Source organism: Electrophorus electricus, chromosome 2 (genome assembly GCF_041902795.1).
Source record: "Electrophorus electricus isolate QZ-2024a chromosome 2, ASM4190279v1, whole genome shotgun sequence".
Taxonomy (NCBI): Eukaryota; Metazoa; Chordata; class Actinopteri; order Gymnotiformes; family Gymnotidae; genus Electrophorus; species Electrophorus electricus.
The window spans coordinates 37,012,873-37,034,434 of NC_137498.1; the positions used below are offsets into that span (position 1 = coordinate 37,012,873).

The window sequence follows — 21,562 nt, forward strand, 5'->3', positions numbered from 1 at the left end:
GGAGAGGAGGCCTGTCAAAAAGGCTGTCTTATTAACTGCAGCTAGAAATGATCTAAGAACTGCTTAACCCACCTCCAAATAGAAACATCTGACTCTGAGCAATCATTATCACTACACCATACAGTTCATTAACATACACACCAGTATACAGGCCATGTGAGCTGAAATAGAGGGGGATCAGGGCAAAGGGGCTTATGTATATAGGGAGAGTGCTTAAAGACCACTGTATTCAGTCAAAGCTTTGCCCCCACACTTGTCAGAATCTCCATCCCTTTTTCTACAGTATATTTCTACACATATAGTATGTGCACTATGACAGCTTCACAATGGTGAACAGATGAGGACATCACATTTCTGCATGAAATGCAATGATATAGTGATCCTGAAAACATACTGATATGTAGTCATTTTTGTGTTGCTTGAAACAAGGTAACAGAATCAATTTTCTAGCTACAAGCAACACACAGGAACATGTGCACACACATGCTTATATGCACAGAGATCATTTAAAGTGAACAGACATGCCTTCAACATGTTGGTATTTCAGTAATTAGGGTAATGTTTGAGGTGATAAAGTGGAGATGTGAGAGGATCCCACATTCTCTAATAACATTTGGCACCTAATAAAAAAAGGAAGAGCAGGATTTCCAAGGAATGAGGAACAGAGTAAAAATAGAGGAGGGACCCCTCCACGGTCTAGCTTCATGTGTTCAGAAGAGGAGTCATTGTTCCCTGTGCAAATGTATGTGTGTGAGAAAGACGTGTGCGTGTGAAAGAGAGTGAGAGTTTCTGAAAGAGAGAGTGAGAGACTGAAAGAGAGGTTGTGTGTGTGTGTGTGTGTGTGTGTGTGTGTGTGTGTGTGTGTGTGTGTGTGAGAAAGAGAAAGAATTTGAGTGAGAGAGACTGAGAAAGAGAGAAGATAGAGGTTGTTGGTGTGTGTGTGTGAGAGTGACAGAGAGAGACAGAGAGAGAAGTTGTCAGAGAAAGTGAGAGAGGTTGAAAGAAGTTCACATGAGAGGATATCCTGGAGAGCTGTGGAGACCAGCAGAGAGAGGCACTAAAGGTGAGTGAGAAGAAAGTGTGTGTGTGTGTGTGTGTGTGTGAGAGAGAGAAAGAGAGAGAAAGATGTGAATGAGAGGACATGCTGATATTTTCTTTCTCCAGGAGTTGTCAGCATTTTTGTGAAAGCCCTGGTACTCTGGACACTTTGATTCTATTCTTTAATTCAAAAATCAAAATTCCTATTACTTCTGATATGTCCTCAAGAGCACTGTACTGATGCAAACCTCCATTATTAATGCCAGTGCTTCTGCTAACTCAGAGAGGGCACTGTCTTCATTATCACACACATAGCGATACACACAGTATCAGTAGTGTATATCATTATCTTTAGATAATACTTTATATAATAAACACTACATAAACTGCATACCATAAGTTATACCTTAACCATTTCCAATAATAATAATAATAATAATAATAATAATAATAATAATAATAATAAAAACTGGCTATAACACAGTGGTGGTGGCCAATACTGAAAAAACAAAAAAACAAAACTGCTCGCTATCAAAACAAAATATACCATGAAAAATATTGATGCCAGTCATTCTTTTAACTCTTGTAATTCTGTTACAAACATTACTGAAATATTTACCTGTAACCTTTGTTTTGTTTTCTTTTTAAATATTTTTTTGTTGTATTTTCATAAGAACACAACATAACAGCTCAGATATGACATGACAAAATAGTTAGTTAATAAAAAAGAGAAAAAACAAACAAACTAAATAATAACATTGGGCTTTATCACCATCCCAAGCCCTCACCACCCTCCATGATGGAAAAAGGAAACATTAAAAAAGGAGCATGAAAATGAATAGCAAAACTGTAATAAAACATGTTTTGCTATAAAAATCAGAGACAGGCTAGGCTGATTTAGGAAAACAAGAAGAGGAGTATGACAGCATCAGTCCAATATGCCCTAAGTAGGGGTTACAGTAGGCATTCACTGTGAGTGAAGTGTACATGAAATGTATTTATTGGGGATGCATTCCATAAGATTGTGCCATGATTTCTTTGATGAAATTACATCATTAATCCAAAAGTGCAAGATGTTTTTCCTAGCTGCAAAGGTAAAAAAAACTGAATGGTCTTGTGTGTTCAATATTTTCAATATGACCATCTGGAAGACCAAGGGGGCGGCACACATGATCCAGGTACTGTATATCGGCTCACCAAAAATTACACATAGTTCATTCAGAATACAAAGCTCTGAAGCAGTGGATGTAATTGCCAAGCTCAGAATTACACTAACCTTTGTATGTGGAAACAAAAACGTCAAAGCATCCTGTAGACTTTCACTACAGTATTAGGAATAGCTACCCTTTTAAGCATAGTTTGTACATAATTATCACACATTTATTGTTTTTTTTTGTATTACTCAATGTTTCAAATCAATGTTGTTCACTAAAGTGGTGACATGCAATAAATCCATCATACAACTTCTACATCTGCTCACAATATCTGACTATCTATATGTGTCAATGTTAGGAAGTATTTTCATAATGGCAGATAATTCAGAGACAGGTTGCTTGAGAAAAAAAAGGTGATCGATCATAGTGTGCAAGAAGTTGAAGTAGTCCTATTCCTGGGATGCAGTAGCTACGTTAAGGCTGTTCTGTACTTCTTTTCCATCTACTCTGTGAAGAGCTCTCTCTGCAACCATTTAAAGTTTCCATTTGTGTTTCAGAGTTCCAGGCTCAAGTCTCCATTTCCATAAATGCACTTTTTTACTGAAAAAAAAAAACCTACAGATCAACTTGGTAAGTTTGAACTTTTCCACTTTTTTTTTTCTTATGCTGAGCTCCTTAGTTGCCTTGCCAGGGTGTTGGGTGGCACAGCCTCACTGCTTAGTAGAGCACGACCCCGTGGGTGTGGAGGCCTGGGGAGATTTGCATGGGCTCACTGTGACTGCAGTGCTCACACTTCTATATACACTGCTGTATAGCACATCCTTATAGCAGAGCTAACATGCATCTTGGGTAAACTCACCATCACTTCTCATTTGGAGTCTTCCAACAATAAGGAAGATGCACAAGGTTTGTTTAGACGAGACAAGCATGAGAGCAGCCAAATCTCTGTGTCTATACTGTGTGTCAAAGAAAGTGGGTGCTTTCTGTCAAGAGGAGATAGCATAATGAAAGGATGGATGGCCTGGAGGAAGATGAAAAAGCATGGAACTGGGAGAGAGTGCGCTGGTACACTGTGTTCAAGAAAGGGATGGGATATGACACTGGATGCACATGAGAAAGGGCAGAGAGTGTATATGTTGGGGGGATACAGAGAGAGAAACAGAGAGACACAAAGACAGATAGGGAGAGAGACAGGGGCAGTGGTTTGATACGGGGTGCAGCTGCAGCCTGGATATCCCTTGCATTTCAATGAGGTGAGATCTTCCTCCCCCAAGTGCCCTCTTTCTCTCTCTCTCACTCCCTCCTTTTCCTCTCTCACTAACTTTCTCCTTTCTCACTCTTTCTCCTCACTCACTCCCTCTTTCTCCCTCTCACTCCCTCTTTCTTCTCTCTTACTCCCTTTCTCCACATGTCCTTTTTGCTCATTCCCCTTCTCTAACAAATGTGACGCAGACCTTATTAGAGTGACAAATCATTCTTTCACTGACCCTATTTCTTTTCAGTGTATTTTCTTTGTGTGTCTTTGTTATTATTTCTTTTAAAAATTATAGAATGTCCAACATATATTTCAACACACCTTCCTTGGGATTCCTTTCCTCCCCAATAAAAAGACTAACCCAAACAACCAACCTTGAAACATAAGAGCTTCCTTTCGCTTATTCATCACTCTCCTTCTTCAATTATAGCTCATCTTTATATGGCAAAGTTAGTCACATGAAGATGTCTTAACATCCTTACTTGCTATATCCCTACATCTCTTCTTTTCTTTCTCTCTGCCTCTCACTGTGCCTGCTATTGGATGATACTGGCCTATTTAATGTGACTGACAGCCAGGCAGCACCCCAACCAAATGGAGCGGGTGTCAGCTGGCTATGTTGGCCCTCAATATAAAGACCTTTTCATATAGCTGGAGCGATTAGCTGCCGACACCTAATTAATGCTAAGATGAATTACAGCAGTTCTGAGCTAGCACTCTGCCGTGAAGGGTGAGGAGGTGCATGTTTGGCCCCTTAACACACTACAGGAGAGTGAAACAGACTTTTCTTCCTTTTTCTTTCTACCCTGCTCTCCCTCCCTCTTCTTGTTCTCCTTGAAACATGCACATCCTAGGAACATTAGCTTTCTGTCTATAATTAGTTGCATTTATTAGCCTGTGCCTCTTTTGCAGGTTTTCCTCTATGTCTAAAAAACAGCTGCACTCCTTCCCATGATTCACTGCCAATAAACAGAAAGCCCAGTCACCATTTACTCACATGCTAAGTGAGGACAAACACAGGAGGAGGAACATTATTTGTCACATTATGTTTGTGAGTAAGGTATAGCTTTCTTTTGGACAAGGAACTTAAAGTACAAAGTACTTAGACACTATACTAAAATGTACAGTTTACTACATGTTCAATATACTATAAGACAATTTACATTAAGAAGTAGACCTAGTAGGAAGAAACTGGTACTTGGATTGGATGGCTTTAAGATATCTGTGAGGAAACATAACTCTAGATTCTATCTCTCAGGAATAACAAGATGCTGAATCACATAAAGTAATTTATACATTTAGAAAAATATACTTCATAGTGATATATTGTTAATTAGTTTAAATTATTTATTATCACGGCTATATATTAGCCATGATGGACTATTTCTTATGAATAATTTAAGATAATTCGGTGTGCTGTCCATTTTCCTAAATGTATGGATTTAACTGCTACTGGAAGCAGTTGACAGCTGACTAAGTAAGTAAGAAAACACTGACATCTAAATACCGAACTTGAGGAAACATGTGAGGTTAAACACAAATATATGTGGATATGAAAAATTTATTTAAGTTCTGTTAACCAAGAGTTTTACTGAGCTGCATTAACTGCTATTCAAAAGCACTTTAAATTAGCATTTGACAGACAGTGTCAGAGTGAGTACATTATTCAGCTCTCTCTCCATGTACTGAGTCATGGCCAGCACTGAGAATAGTGCTCCACTGCCTGGGTAGGCAGGAGAGATAGTGAGCTTACGAGGAGGGAGTCTATGGTAAATGCCAAATAAAATCGGAAAATGAAGGGACATCCAGCAACTGGCTTAGCCAGCAACTCTCCTATGCCTCTCTTCCTCCACTATCAGCAACAATATCCCAAAGACTCCAACCCTCCTACCCCTTTGCATCAACAAGCAAATGCAACATGAGACCCTTGTTTTAAACTAAAAAACAAAACAAAACAAGAAGAAATTAGAAAAAACTTGTCATGCTTGTTAAATTGCTAAAAGACACCAAGGTACAATAATATGACATAAGGCTTACCATCACATGAAGGAGGAGGTCCCTCAAACTCGAGGTGTGTGCCCAGGTGGCAGGTTAAGATGCTGTTGCCACTCAGATGGTATCCTGGCAAGCACCTATAGCGCACTATATCACCTACGGAGAGGAGCAGTAAAAGAAAAGGAAGGGAGAGAGAGGAAGGGTAGCGTTCGACAAGTGAGCTGAAATTTGGCATTGATTTATGAATACTGTTTTTAACCCAGGTCTGGCACAGGCCAAACTTTATGAGGGATTAGGGGATTATGGAAGGCACCAACTCCCAAAAAATGGATCAGAATCTTTCTTAAGTACACATATCAACAGGAGCAGTCTTTAGCACTTTCTGCTGTCTGGTTTAAGGCTTAAAAAAGGGCATCACTGTTGACAGTATGAACTGACAGGAAGACAATAGGGTCAGGGGCAAAAGACAAAGTAAGAGACAATTTACAGTTATGGTATTTAGCTGACACTTTTATCCAAAGCAACTCACAATTATGACTGAGTACAACTGTTGCTCAGGGGCCCAACAGTGGAAGAATGGTAGAGGTGGGGCTTGAACCAGCAACCTTCCAATTACAAGCAAGTATCTTAACCACTGAGCTACCCCTACCCGCTCTGGGTATGGTCCCCAATCTGGTCAATGTGCTCAGACTGCATTATGGCATAATTAAGGAAAAACTTTTACACTTTCACCCTTACAGCATGTCAATTTCTACCTGAAAACACACCTCAAAAGAAGTTCTGTTTGCCACACATTTAATTATAGTGACAAAGCAAAGAGGGAAATCACACTCAAGTACAATCACACTACTCTAAGCAATGCTTAAACTAATTATATCTCATTACATTCAGACATGCAAGTATGGGACCATTTTGTTGGAGTTAGCCAGTATATTTATAATATAAGCTTTAACTCAGGAGTAGTAAACAGAGTATCTTACAGAGAATCCTTAATTACTCCCAGACACTATGTCTGCGCATGAGTGCGTATGTGTTTACTACAAAGACAACAGCCTTTGGTGAAGCAGTGAATTAAGCTAATGTGGCGCATAATCAATGATCAAAACAGCAGTAAATCAGTGTGGGTTAGTGCCAGAGATAGATGCTGTTTAAACCTCGACGGAGCCGTGATTAGACATTGTGTTCCAGGACTGGCCCATACAAGTCACTTATATCAGTTTAGAGCACTGTTACTCTCTCTCTCAGAGCCAGGAAAGCAGTGACAGAAGTCTCAGATTTCAAAGTCATAGCAGGGGCTAATCATCTGCAGAATTCTCTGAAGGTTTTTCTACAGTGATGTATATGGACATAAACAATGATATGAACAAGGACATGTTATTATGGGGAAGAGTGGACAAATGCAAAACAATTTTTTTCTATGAACTGTAAAATATGTCAAAAAGATATCTACAATGAGAACCTTTACTGACTAACAGCACTACCAAAATAGAGAAACAAAAAGCAAAGCAAAGAAAAAACAAAAAACAAAAACAAAAACAAACAAAAAATGCAGGACAATCATGCTGTTATACCACACAATTATAGCTGCTTCTGTGAATTCTGTATGAACCAATTCGGTTGTTAAACTATCCAAGGCTCCACAGAAAAGGCAGCTCTGGCAATGAGTCAGCATTTCGACAGAGCCGTGTGGGATTTGTTGTCCTGGAGGTGAAGCTGCTTTCTCTCTTTAAAGTGAGTTCTGGAGGTGGGAATGTGTTAGTGCTGAGGGAGATCTGTCTGTTTATGTATGTGTGCATGTGTGTGTGTGTGTGTGTGTGTGTGTGTGTGTGTGTGTGTGTGTGTATGCATCTGTGTGTATGGTGGCTTCTGCTATTCTGGGAACATTATTAATGAGAGGTTTTCAAGCCTGAAAATGAGCTGGCTGCCTGCATCTCTGTTCAAAATGTTCCACTTACATTGGCACAGACCACCGTACCCATACAACATGCACTCCCAAGCCTGCGACCCTGGACAATGAAGATGTATGTGTGTGCATGTTTATATGAGAGAGTGCTGTGGCTTATTCGCACATACCTATTTTAAACTCCTTGCTGGCCATCAGAATTTCAGCGTTGGGGATGATGGGAGGGGGTAAGCAGAAGAGGAGTCTGTATGCTGCAGTCACAGAAAAAGCCGACATGAATATGAATAAAGCAATCATGTAGACTGAATTAAAGCAATCATACATGGCTTTATTATGAATCAGGCAGGAAGTGGAAATACCTTGGTAGTTGATCTTGAAGAGCCCACCCTTTTCTGAGCTGCTACGGAAGCGTATGAGGATCTGATTAGAGGTGCTATTGGGCGGGTCATTAGGCTCCCCTTCTGTGAACACACCTAGCTTACGCGCAGTCTCCTGTGGCCCATCCCTGTTTGCAAAAAAAACAAACAAAAAAAAAAAAAACAAAGAAGGAAAAAAAGAGATGGGATCCAGCTTTCCTTTGCAAAATGCAATTTTGTAAATGGAGTTAGAATGCAGAATTTCTGCAGATGAGGTCATGGCTGAGATGGATGCATTCAGTCCTGGTCCCTCCCATCCTACCGCACCCGACAACATGGCAAAGGCAATTTGGCAGCTTCTTGATCCCAATTTCAACGAAAGCCAGCCATTCTGCTTAGAAACCATCTGCCAGCGTGTGTCTAAGCGCACACCAGAGATTACACCCTGTCCTGCACATTCACAAAAGAGCTTCCTGGGCTGAGCGAGTGACGGCTGGCTGGACCACTGCCGAGCTGCCAGACAGAGCTTTTTCTGGCTGCTGCAGCAAGCCCTGTCACCACTGCGAAAGGCTCGTTTAGTCACGTTGGACCTCAGCTCTGCCTAAAAGTGACTGAGAAAGGTAGTTCGCAGAGGTGCAATCAGTGCCTAATGTACTTTGATAAAGTGTGTGGTAGCTCAGTCACATCAACTCCAGTCAGGGCTTCCCCATGTATACATATGCCACCAGCAACTGCTGTTGTCCCAGTGAGATGAAAGGGTTAAATGCATTTAGGTTGGGAGGCTGGTATGCATGTAGACTGAAGGCTTTGATTTGATGTCGTAACCTAAGAAAGCTTCTTGCAGGACCTGTCTGGATGAAAAAAATTAACAGCGAACTGTTGCTGATTAACTCAACACAGCAACCAATAAATTTAACACAGGTAAGATTAGACACTGTTATTAGCCTGTAACAGAGAGAGAGAGAGAGAGAGAGAGAGAGAGAGAGAGAGAGAGAGAGAGAGAGAGAGAGAGAGAGAAAGAGATGGGGAGAAAGAAATGGCATTTGTCAGTTTTATAGACCCAGTCAGCCAACGTACCAGACAGTGATAAAGTCATGGGGCCCATGAACCTGTAGCAGGGTGAAGTTGAGGCGCACACCCAGGCCAGGGGCCACTGTGATCAGCCACGTGCAGTCCACAGGGCTGGGGTAGTCCTCCGGATAACCAGGAGAGAAAATGGTTCCATTGTCTGATGTAATATTCCCACCACAGGGCACTGTGAGGAAAGAATAAAATGAAATAAATAAATAACAGGGCATAAATAAGGATTCCATAAAATCAGATTCTCAGGGAGTCAGAGAAAGGAAAAAAAAAAAACCCAACAACTTCTCCCAGTCGCTCTTTCCTTAATGTGATTCACCAAGGCCTGAGATTAAGTAAGAAAGCCTGTTAGCAAGTGAGGTCAGGGTTGGTATGTTCCAGCAAGATAAGGACACAACCTTATCCAGCAAGAGGGGAAAGGGAATATGGGGTGCACATAGGATGGACCAAGACTGGGTGGAGTGACACAGATACCCGATTTACAGGCAAACCCGGTGGGTAAGAGAAGGCAACTGAAGTCCTCCCACTAGAGCACTCCTTCTGCCCATCTCTGCTCCTCACTCTACTTCCACCTCCACTCTAGCAGGAGCCACTCTGGATTCTGGAACCATTTCCAGCATCTCTGGCCAAATGTTCTGAAATTGAATCCTCTTCACATGGCATCAGATCACAGTTGTGCCAGAGTTGTGGGCAAATAATCTGTGATTTAGCATGCACATTAAAGACAGACCTAAAATAACAGGCACATAGGGCATTCATCTCTCTTGTTCCCAGCCTATACTACATTCCCCCATCCACAGTCTCTCTCCAGCTCCTCTCCCTCAATGGCAACCTCGCCTCCATGACCTCCTTCTGTACGCTTTCCTTCCTCCTCATTTTTCTGTTAATCCCTAATGCAATGTGCTCTCTTCCCTCACTTCACCTCCTAAATGAAGTATTGATCAGTACATTGATTAAAAGTACACCACGCTAGCGAGCAGAAATGTGCAGTGATGCTATTGATCGTCAGAAAGTCAGAGGTGGGGGTTGGGCAACCAGAGGACAGTGCCGAGTGCAATGGTGCAAGGCAACTTGTTGACTTTGGCCGCTGAGTCACAGGAGGAAGAAAGTAAGGCAGGTGGAGAAAGAGGCAAAGGTAGAGGCAAAGGTAGAGAGGGTGTACAGGGTGGACAGGTGCAACCATGGTGATGAACATCGATTACATGGGTAACTCATAGGAGAGGAAATCTATGGGCACAAGAGCACACACAGAGCACAGGCCTCTGCCACTCCCTTTCAGAGAGAGGGCAATAGAGAGAGAAGCAGAGGGAGGGAGAGAGTTGGGGAGCCATCAGAAATGTCACTCACGTCCCAGGTGCTCTCTAAGCCCTTTCAGGATGGTTCTGCACAAAGACCAAGGCGAAACACTGGAGCCAAAGTAATGATCAAACTGAAACAGTTGATCATGATTTTTCTGAACCAAAATATTTCCACCTTAGTCTGGCCTGTGAAAGAGTGGCTATATCTGTGGTGGGATGTGCTGGGGACCATATTTCGCCTTCCCAGTTTCATTTGGGCACACCAGAAATGTCATTTACCAGTGAAAGAATTACCCACACTGTAAAAGGTCTTTAGAAAGCCCATCTTAGTTGCTTCAATTCCCAAACTTGCTCCAGATGATGACAAAAGAGCAATATTCCATCAGTAAAAGGTCTTGTAAGCACTCTTTTAATGTCAATTTTGAAGTTCAGCTAACCAGAAGATTAACATCCAACCGAAACTCAAACTCTGGTCTCTTATATGACTCAGAACACAGGGAAAAGGGCACATCATTGCTGTCATTTTAATTATCATTTCTGTGGGTTTGCATCCTGTGTTGGCATCTCATCTGCTTGTGTTTTTCTGCATGACACATACATACTTACATTTACATGTGCAAAAACAATGGGAGGGTTTTTAAAATGTGAGACCATCTTTGGGAATTGCCTGGTGAATAAATAAAACAAAATAATGAATAACCAAAATGGAGCATAATTTTGGCATGACAACATGGGGTTGCTACTGGGAGAGGTCACACTGCCCAAGGCAAAGTTTCCACCACCCATCTAAACTTGAGGCAGATCATGGCCTGAGTATTTCTTGAGCAAGGCCAGGGCATAAACTTTTGAAATCCTCCCTGTAGCTGTCTAAACAGTGGGTTATTTTAACATGCCCTGAGGTCAAGCACCACCATCATGCTGTCAAATATCTTCCCACCCCCATGCCCTCACCCTCCCAAAAAAAAGTTGACAAAATACTGATTTCTTAATAATTGTGGAGTCCCTTTAGGTCTTGTTTTACATGCACCAGAAAACTTCAGAAGTGGGCAGAATTTCTTTGAATTTTAATATTTAGGTGGTTTATGAATGAGACCTGAGAATCTGCAAACCTCTCAAGGCATTCTGGTGGCTTATATGCCACCTCATAAGGGTAAGGGCAGACTGAAGTTGCCTTGGTTTTCCTCTAGTTGGAGGCATGTCCTGCCAGAGTCCTCAGAAGAGCAAGTGAGCATGTCTCTACAGCCACTGCTCCCTCATTCCACACTGCACTTAAATCAGCCTACCATGGAAACGCATGAGGGCGGTTAAAGTGATCAGTACATGCCACCAAATTTTATGCCAAACATAACATTTTATAGCACAGCCAAGTGTTTGTGGGCTGCATTGTTTGTGCAATTCTCTCTGGTTATTCTAACACAACGGTGCTCCAAATCCCAGCCCTGTAAATGGTGGCGAGGTGATGAGCGCACCCCCAAACACCTCTCCCCCTCCACGGCTATTCCCAATCCACAGTATTTACATCTAATGACAAGCTATTTATTTTACTCAGTGCATTGAAGGAATAGAAAATGAGCAGAAGAATTTAGGCCAAGGATGATGCATATGAATGAGGAACCATTTCTCTTCCTCTACCTTACTGTCAGGCTTTTCAGAGAATAGTGCTTATGTGATGCCCTAAGTGTAAGAGGAGGCCGTTGAGGTTCATGGAGGTGGTTGGAGGGAATATATCTGCATAGTCTGTCTTGCACATAGGTCTCCATACACAGGGCTTGGGGTTCAGTCACAGAGCAAAAGAATACAAGAAATAACTGTTCTTCATCTTTCCTTTTTCATCTGCTTCCCTTACTAAAAATCCTCTCACATCTAATACATGATTTGTAACATTTTCAGCTATTCAGCACTGGGTTGAATTCTAACAAATAAAACCCATAATTATATTGTAAATTTTTTAATGCAATACTCAAGGTGATTGATTATAGGTCTAAAGGAATTATTGGGTTATACCTTCACAGCGAGGAAAAGGGTGATCCCAGTTGCGTGTTGTGCCATGTTGGCAGGTCAGAATAGACTGCCCCATGAGCTGGTACCCTGGATAGCACTCAAATGAGATGGACTGGCCCACGTTGTACCCAGCCCCTACCACCACACCATGACGAAAAGGTTCAGGGTCTGGGCATTCTTGGAGCTCATAGGCTGGGAGACACAGACAGGCAAACACAAAAACAATCTCAGAAGCTCATCAAAAACACAGCTTGTTAGAGTGTAAGATTGGACTGGTGCCTGTAATAATGTTTTTGTGATTGCAGCTCCAATCGATATGAGGCCTGGAACCAGAGAGAACAGATGGCTGTTTTTGATAAACTGAATGGTAAGAAAGAACAGGAAGTTTAATACCCTCCAGAAGTTCAGTTCAGCCCCAAGTTTTCATATGGAGTGACTTTCACTGTCATATTTAAGTAGCACTGGTAATGAACAGTATGTCAGTGGGGGCGTGGCCGAACATTGTATGTGGGGCGGAGAGACAGCCTTGGTGATCAAGCAGGTAATTAAAATTGGTTGCGCTTGTGTGTAGTTAACGATATCCTACTTATACGCCAACCCTTCTGTCAGTAGGGACCGGAACCATTGAGCGAGAGTGTCGACGCACAGAGTCCCACAGCTGAAGTGCTGGCAGACGTCAGCAGCCTCCAGAGAGTGTGTCGTTCCTGCGCTTGCTCCTTCCTGAGAGCTTCAAAGTGAAGGAGTTGCTGCTGTTGTTGTATGTGTCGCAGGCTGGTAAGGGTCATGAAAACGTCTCTGAATGGGGATGTACACACATCCTGACTCCTTGGTTTTATCACCACTGTGGTCCCAACTTTAGATTGGCCAATGAAGAAAAGAGTAAGGATTTAGAAACAATTCACAGAGCTCTATTTTCTCTTCAATATGTGAAACAAAATAAGGAAAGAAGTGGTCCCAAATCAGGTTGAAATTCTCATTTGCTTTCAGCATCCTTTGTTCCACTTGCTTTTCACCTGTTGCTTTTCAGCTCATCGACTCACTCACACATTCCAGTGCCTACTGACAGAAAAGTTGGTGTATAAGTAGAGTGCTGTGTCCCATACACAGGCACAACCAGCGTAATTACCCACTGTTCACCCGGTCTCTTCACTCCCAAGATGATGCCTGACCATGTCCCCTCTGCCACAAACAACTTTAAGCATAAGCCCTGGAGTGACTGTGGGCCCAGTTAGGAGAAATAAGCCCACCTACAACAGCATAACTACTCTAGATGGGAACTGCAAGACTTCATTTTTATATACTTACTCTACTTGAGCATTTCACATTTCAACAGTCTGCAGAAAGAGAAATATAGTTCCTTTGTTTTGGCAAGACTTTCTAAATAAAGCAGAAGCTATCTCTGATTGCTCTCAAAGTTGTCACTGTTCATTTTTAAGGGGTGAAAATTTATCTGTAGTATCTGACTAGTAAATTTCTCATTTGTAGTATCCTCTCTAGCTTTCCATTTGTATTTCATCCATCACTTTCCTTAAAACACCTGTCAGAAATGTTATACAACAAGCCAGAGGCTGATTCCTCCTCCAAGTTGAAAAAATAACTGAACCACCCACTAAAATTTCCAGATGCTAAACTCTGTGTTCCCTGATTCACAGTCCCAGGATATAAATGTAACTAAAGGGATTTATTTCTATGAATCGGAGCATCTTTTATGAGAAATAAGGTATGTGCACACTGCACAAGAGTGCTATATTGAATATAAAGCCTGATTTATATGCTAATGTCACATAATTACATAAATACTGATAGTTCATTTCAATTCCACAAAAGTTTATTGAATTACAATATAAATTGCACTTATTATGCTTGCCTTTTAAAAGGTAAACTTTAGTTGCTGAGACTCACTAATACAGCAGAAGAATATATAACTGACAGAAGCATTTTTAGGTCTCCACCTGATCACATTTATATACAGATTTAAAAAGGAAGACCTATTAATTTGGTTGGAGACTGACTGACTAGACAAAGCCTCTAAACTACAAAGACATTTAATTAAGTACTTGAGTCTTTATGTAAACCTGCACTCTGCAAGTGATGAATTTCAATATTTATACTGTTGATGAAACACTTTGATGAATGTGAAATGTTTAGTGTTAGACCTGTAGCTTTATGTTTGCTAACATCTAAACAGAATAATTAATTGTCCCATCTGAGAGCTGTAGACAAACACATTCCCTTACCTTGATAGTCAAACCTGAATCCTGGCTTGTTCTGAGAGTGGTCACTGTGGAAATACACTGTGGTTTCATGTGACGTGGTGAGAAGAGCAGCTGGTATATCTTGCCCACTGAATCGGCCAATCACAGTACTGGTGTCAAAAGGACCATTCCTGATCTCAAGAAAGTCGTGGTTGGCCTCCGTTGAAAAATTGAGAAACTGAATGTGTGCTCCTGTTAAAATGGTTAAGTGATAAATGAAATAATAAAACAAGGTATGTCAACAGTAATTAATATCACTCCTTTATGACTCCCAGAATCATTAACTGCAAGACACAAGATTCTGTACATCACAAGAGCATGTACAAAATTCAAAGAACAAGTTTGTATTTTGCTTCCTTACCATATCCAACTGGGAGGTAGATCCTCCATGTGCAGTCACTGTTGCTAGGGTAGTTTCCTGGAAAACCAGGGCTGAGAATGGTTCCATCCATCTCCTCTCTGATCCCCCCACACTGTGCTGCATGCAAGGACAACAATGGGGGAAAGTTAATTAGGGTCCATGCTCAGAAAGTAACAAGGGAAAGGTATATAGCTATAAAATGTGACAGCATGTATATTTAGAAACAACACTATTTACCTCTGGAGAGCAGGTGTTAGCCTGTACCACCTCAAAAACTTGTCACAGGATTAAGAAATCTAGAACACTGCTTCATCTTTGAAGAGGGCAGAGTGACCTTTCAATGGCATCAAAGACCCCAGGCTACTTCCTGGCTTTTAATTTCCTTGACCCTTCTCCTTTCTTTGCGGGGCTATATGCAATGCTTACCTTCACATGCTCTGCTCAAGGAGTTCCAAATGTTCCAAAAGAGTTTAAATGTAAATGCAAATGTAAAAGTAAATTTGATGCCCTGATTGATTCCAACATCACTTTGTTTAAAGCTTTGGTGAGGCTCTGTGAGGACAACCATACAACAAAGCCATGAATCCTCAATAAGGAACAGAAAAGGTTCAAATGTGCATCTGGACAATCAAGGGCAATCAGGAAACTGCTGATGCCAGTGCAAACCATAAATCTCCTCAGTATTTCCGACAATCATAGCGTGAGATGGAACTAATTAGGATAGAGTAGGTCACAGCCATTACTCATGTTTGTCAAGAGTCATGTGCCGGGATGCACAGTGGCCCTTAACAAATGTGCTCTCTCGCTTCCTCATTCTCTCTTTAATTCACACATGTGTGCTCACTCATACAGCACAGGGGGCTAGTGTGGTTAGTTTACTGTTGTGCAAGGCCCTGCCATTGTTGTTGCAGTGTGAGTGGCCCCTACCTGAAAGAGCAGTGAGGTAGTGGGGCCTACATTGTCTCTTAATGACATGCCAGTCACTGTGCAACTCAGCTCTGATGAACTAATAGTTCCACACTAACCAGACAAGCAACAACAAATCAACCACAATGTACTCTTTATTTCATAAGAGGCAAGATTTGAAATGAGTATATCTCTGCAAATACTGCTTGTCTGATTTGCATTTTATAGCTTTGGTAGTGTGTGTGAAGTGTCAGAATTCCCACAGTGACTAAAGTATTGCTAATTTCTGCTGCTCTGCCTGTTTGCAGTAACAGGTAGAGGGACTAGCTTTGTCAAGCCAAGGCAACCCAATGAACAGAGTATACAGCATAATTATAGCTGGCCTTGGAGCATGAGCATGAAACATAAAAGGCAGAAAAATAAGAGGTGATTGAAAGGTTCATACCAATGCAGAGTGGTGGAGGGTAGTTCCACCGCCGCACGGTTCCTGGCATGCAAGTGATATGGGACACTCCCTACAAAGAAAAAAGGCAAGTGATTTGTTCTTTTATTCACTCCTTCATCCATTAATGTATTTATTAATTCATTAATTTGTCCCTTAGGTCTTCCTTCTTTCCAAGAGTTGTGTTATTTATGTCTCTTTTAGAGTGTACTATGATCTTCTTTTTGGCTAGAGAAGAGTTTCAAAGCCTCAAAGAACCACAGGGAGCTTAAAAGCAATTTTCCTTATTTTATGTTGGCCAAGCACTTAGCAGGCTAACCTGGAGAGTATATCCTGGATCACACTGAAAGGCCACGACGCTGTTCATTTGCAAGCGCTCTCCCACCTTGAACCCGTTCATAGGCAGAACAGGCTCAGGACAGCTTGTGAGGGACACAGCTGGTAAAAGGGAGAAGAGAAGGACTCAGACAAGAAGAAGACATGCTGGGAAATGTGTGCAGGCTCATGCTGGCAGCAAATAAATACATAAATACACACATAAATAAATATACTGAGCAGATGCACATCATAGCAGTTATCGTTTACTCTCGTATTGGCTACCAAGAGATTCCTTCTTGACTTTTGCCAAGTTTAATATAATAAAGCCGCCTTGATTCACATTTTATTTGCTAATGTGGGAAAACTTGTAAATTGCTGCATTGAAAACAAAATAGTCTGCAACCCTGTGTTTCTGAAGTTGGTTTGCTTAGTTGAATTGAGTGTATCAAAAATAAATACGATTTTATAAGGTAGCATGTTTGCTGGTACTCACTGAAAAAGGATTCAAATTGAAGTGTGTACATCTACAATCCATAAAGGTAGCATTCCAAGTAGGAAAGGTCTATGCTCTGTGCTCTATGTCATAGGCTCTATGTTAAATGCTCTTTGTTCTTACTCTTGTACTCCAGCCGGAAACCAGCTGCAGACACACTTATGTCCGAGAAGAAATGCAGGTACAGCTGATTAGAGGTGCTGTTCAGAAGTGCTGGCACAGAGGTACCTGCAAATAAACATTATATATATATATATATATATATATTTTTTTTTTTTTTTTTATATTAGTGTGTACTTGTGGTTTTGTGATGATTGAACACTCACAGGGGCCTGTCTTTTAGTGAAAATCAGGATAAAAAAAAACATTGTTGAGCAAAAAAGAAATAAAAAGAAAAGAAAAGAAAGGAAAAGAAAAGAAAAGTCCGGCCCTCCCACTATGTGGTCTCAAGGCTGGCTGCACACCCTCCCATTCTGAAGTGCAGGAAGTTATCTGACTGGCTCGTTTGACTCAAGACTGGGGGGTCATTTATTAATCGCAGTATTATTCTTCACCTTATTCTCCAGAGGTAACAGGTAACATTTGTGCCTGATTCCCTTTGCACAAAGAAAGAAAAATAAAATAAAAATCCATTGTGACACTGACCTGTTTCTACTAATGCAGGACGAAAGCAAACTAGAGACATTTAGATATAACTGCATTTGATCTATAAACAAAACATCTTAACCTTTTTAAAAATGCAGTCAAATCTTTATAAGCTATTCATGTTACCAACTGATACCAAAAGAAAATGACATTTATTAAAAACAAAATTTACAATTAGAATCCAGGCATACATATCACATTTCGCCTACGCGATATCAACAGAAGCCTGTTTGAAACATTTGGTGGTTGTGGGGTTGGAGGGTGGGGTGGTGGAAGTGACAGTCATTTGTAGGCGTCAGTAATAAACCAGCCAGCACAATACTGGGGCAGCCCACCTGAGAAGCTCCCCAGCATGGTGTCCGTGTTGTCGCCACCATCAAACACCTCCAGAGAGTCCCAGTTCTGCTCAGTCACAAAGCTAATCACCTGGATCTGGGAGAGAGACAACAGAACACAGTCTCAGGCTTGGTTAGCATGGTGCATCAGCCAATTGGTTGTGTGAGTCACAGCCTTCTGTATGGTGTTGAAAAGTTTTTGGTAAAATGACAGACAGGAAGCTTTGAACTGCACATCTAGTGCTATACTATACCTCTTCTGAGCTCTTGAAATCTAAAAACAGACTCCCTCTTCTTCAGGCTTTCTGCACTTTATAAGCTTGGTAGAAGCCAACTTTTTTCTGCTGGGTTTGTCATCGTGCAGACCAGTAAATACTGGCAGGTTTCTATTTTCACCTCACCCTCAACCAGGCTGAGAAATTGGATGGTCACAGTAGCATGGCTGTGGCTATCACTGGGAGATTGTCACATCTGATAGCTGTGCAGTCAAATGCTATGTTTATTTGTGCCTACTCTGTGCAGTGAATTGGAAATCTTAGGAGGGCAAGGCTGACTAAGTGATGGCCTTCAGAGCAGTCTGTCTGACATTAAGATACCATAAGCCAAGTTACATTCATGTAATGCCTTTCCCTTCTTTTTGTATTACTTCTAATTTTGTAGAAGATAATGTTAGAACAACAAATGTGATTTATTCAGTTAAGGATATCAAACCACTCCAAACAGACCAGCAGACTATGAATGTTCACTATCAATTGAAACTTCTGACATTTCAATGCAAACTTTTCTTGATGGTAAAACAAAATTTGTCACTGACAGGTAAACATTCCATTGCCATTATTATCAAAGTATTATTAGTATTAGTTTCTTGGAGCAAGAAATAACGTCAATTGCCCAATCATGCAGTTTTTTTTTCACAAACCCAGTCATCCATTTAGCAGCACACACACGTGACTTGTTGTAATAGAACTGAGTGATAACACTGCAACACAGGTAGCGCAGAGTTAAAGCAGAGCACAGCCAGCAATCTTTACCTTACCCATCTTACCTCTTATCTATCTCGGCCAGTCACGCTATCTAACTCACCATCATGCTCTCTGCTCTCAGTCTTAAAAAATCTCACGATTAATCTCTTTTTTACTTCTTGACTCCTGACTCCACATCAATCTGTATCCCTCTCACTGAGGGCCAGGGATCAACCCAGTTTTGGATTTGTTGTTAGATATGAACCGCATGTGAGGTCCATAACAGAAGCCTAGCACTTCTGAGGAATGTGTGTGCATTCTGCCATTTCAAGTTGTGACATGGAGAATGATCAAATGATTGCAATAGTAAAAAAGCTGCAACTAGTTGAACAACTTTTTAATGTTTATTGGTTAACATGGCAAAACAATAAATATAAATGTTTGTAGTCCTCTTTATTAAAATCATTGCACTTGCAGCTCAATGCAAAAGGAAGATTAATGATGAAGACAGCCAGTGCCTCTTGAGAGTCTGAGTATGCCTCAAAGACAAATCTTTAGGTATACACTGGGACTGCAGTCTGTGCTCCAAAGCAAACACCTCCATTCTCCTATAGTGGTAGTGGAGAGTTCGCTCTGTCTGTTGCAGCGATTTTATATTGTTAATGTAGCCTAGTTTGTCTAAACCAGAGGTGAAGACCACATCTGCCCTTCTTAAAAGCTGGAAAATGTGCAGCATAACAAAGCGGTGAAATATACCTAATCCAGGCAAGGGAATAAATGTTTTGTGATAGGGATAGATGAGCCCAAACAGCTGCCAAGAAAACTCAGAAATCTTTACAACTAAGCTTTGAAGGTGCCAGGGAGGCAATATTGGGCAGAGTTATGAGGCATGACAGCAGGCATTAAGGGCCATAGAGATACTGGTCGAAATCCCAGAATAGAGGGCATCTCTACCATGTCCATGAGACTCTAAAGTTTCATAGCCTACACTAAAGTTAAAAAAAAAAAAAAAAAAAAGAAAAGAAAAAGAAAAGAAAAAACAGTAAACAGGAAACAAGTTCTTCAGGCTTATAAAGAACTTCTCACTGAAGGAATTTATAAGAGCAAGGGTCAAATGAAGACATTCAAAGAGAGTGTTATTTACTCTGTCATATTCTTAGCATGTCATGAGAAAAGGAAGGTAAAATATCCTGAGCTCTGGAGAGGAGCATTACCTGTATTCCTGATCCTTCAGGCACTGTGATTTTCCACACACAGCTCAGGCTGTTCAGGTAGGGCTCAGGGTAACCAGGAGATAGGATGGTGCCTGTGCGCTGGGTAAGATTCCCCCCGCATGGCACTGGAACACAGCATGGAGGACAGGAAGAGGCACGCACAGATAAAAGACAGCAATTATACACAGCATTACACACACACGCACGCATGCGTACACATACATACACACGCACACATACACACACACACACACACACACACACACACACACACACACACACATACACACACGCAGCCCCATTCAGGCAGGTAAGATATTTTTTTTAATGTTCTTGGGCTCTGACACCGTGTTTTCAGATGGAGCTCCTGTCGCCAAACATCTGGTAGCTGCAGTGGAGTGAACAGATAAGCATCTGTAGAATCTATGCAATGGGTGTGTGTGCGCAGCTGTATTTGTGTGTTTGTGCAACTGGAGGTCATGGCTGCTAGCCTGCAGCTGTGTGACATTGCTTGTTAGGCAGGTAGGAGAATGTGTGTGAGACAAGCCTCTCTCAAAAGGCAAAGCTTGCAGCCTGTTTGCCATTTCTCTCCTACAGGAGCCCCAGGGTGGCAGAACATGGCAGCTAACAGTGATGCATATCTAACCCTTTCAGGCATGAGCGATAAAACAGTTGATCCAGGAGGTGAAGAAGCTGACTGCATTAGGACACTGCTCTGGTTTTCGAGTTCATATCATTGAACAAACTCCATCTTTATGTGCTTTAGGCTGTGGCTTTAAGACTGTGGATAGGTAGAGTCCAACAAGCAGAAAACACAGATGGCCACATTTTCAAAACATGCAGTGTATTCAGCAGGAGCTGCAATAGGGCTTTTGTGCCCATGACTGGTGGGCGCAGGGGAGCCTCCTCACCCACGCAGCTGGGGATGGTGCTGTTCCACTGAGCAAGGGCGTTGGGCACTGTCAGGCACTCGATGGAGCTGGGGCCCTCCAGTACATAGCCTGCACTACACTCAAAGCGAACCACAGCACCCACGGCAAAGCTGTTTCCCGTGCGCCTCCCATGTCTGGGCTCCGGAACCGAGCTGCACTGCGTGGCACTCGTTCTGGGGACGGCTGGGGGAGGCAAGGGAGAGCCAAGCTCACATTAGGCTAACTCCTAGTGATTTGTAATCACTAGCATTCCTTCTTATTAATTTTTAAATACTGCTGAAAATTATTACATTTAGGACCCATTATGATGTTGCACATGAAAACTGTTACAAGTTCCTTTAACAAGCTTTTAAACAAGTGTTTAAAATTGTCTTGTGAGGCATTATATACATGTTAGTGCAACAGCATGATTTTAACACTGCTACAGCTTATTAACATCATACCATATCAGCCATGGGACAAAACTGTGCAGGTCCATGACTACAGCAGGATGAGGAAGTGAAGCAGTACAATAATAACTCCTAAGCTCATACCAGCCAAGTCATCTATTCTAGAGCGAGCTAGAACATGCTGAGTTGGAGGCATTACGACAGCTACTAAGATGGATTAAATTTAAAGT

General features: G+C 41.6%; 1 protein-coding gene and 1 long non-coding RNA gene across 4 annotated transcripts in view; one reads left to right on the forward strand and one right to left on the reverse strand.

Moving 5' to 3' along the window:
• Positions 1-21,562, reverse strand: part of csmd2 (CUB and Sushi multiple domains 2) — a 194,523-nt gene that overhangs the window by 35,653 nt on the left and 137,308 nt on the right. For all 3 annotated transcript variants that reach the window (XM_081701997.1, XM_081701988.1, XM_081701977.1), the window contains 13 exons: positions 20,923-21,126; positions 20,012-20,136; positions 17,836-17,932; positions 16,979-17,083; positions 16,364-16,482; positions 16,048-16,117; positions 14,697-14,813; positions 14,318-14,527; positions 12,084-12,272; positions 8,779-8,956; positions 7,705-7,850; positions 7,516-7,596; positions 5,485-5,598 (listed from right to left, as the gene is read on the reverse strand). In XM_081701997.1, coding sequence (XP_081558123.1) covers positions 5,485-5,598; positions 7,516-7,596; positions 7,705-7,850; positions 8,779-8,956; positions 12,084-12,272; positions 14,318-14,527; positions 14,697-14,813; positions 16,048-16,117; positions 16,364-16,482; positions 16,979-17,083; positions 17,836-17,932; positions 20,012-20,136; positions 20,923-21,126 — 1,755 coding nt within the window. The remainder of the gene's footprint in view (positions 1-5,484; positions 5,599-7,515; positions 7,597-7,704; positions 7,851-8,778; positions 8,957-12,083; positions 12,273-14,317; positions 14,528-14,696; positions 14,814-16,047; positions 16,118-16,363; positions 16,483-16,978; positions 17,084-17,835; positions 17,933-20,011; positions 20,137-20,922; positions 21,127-21,562) is intronic.
• Positions 522-13,483, forward strand: LOC118241864 (uncharacterized). The gene is made up of 6 exons (XR_004776382.2): positions 522-1,063; positions 2,190-2,216; positions 2,750-2,822; positions 12,386-12,447; positions 12,690-12,854; positions 13,108-13,483. It is a non-coding gene; the product is annotated as an uncharacterized LOC118241864 (long non-coding RNA).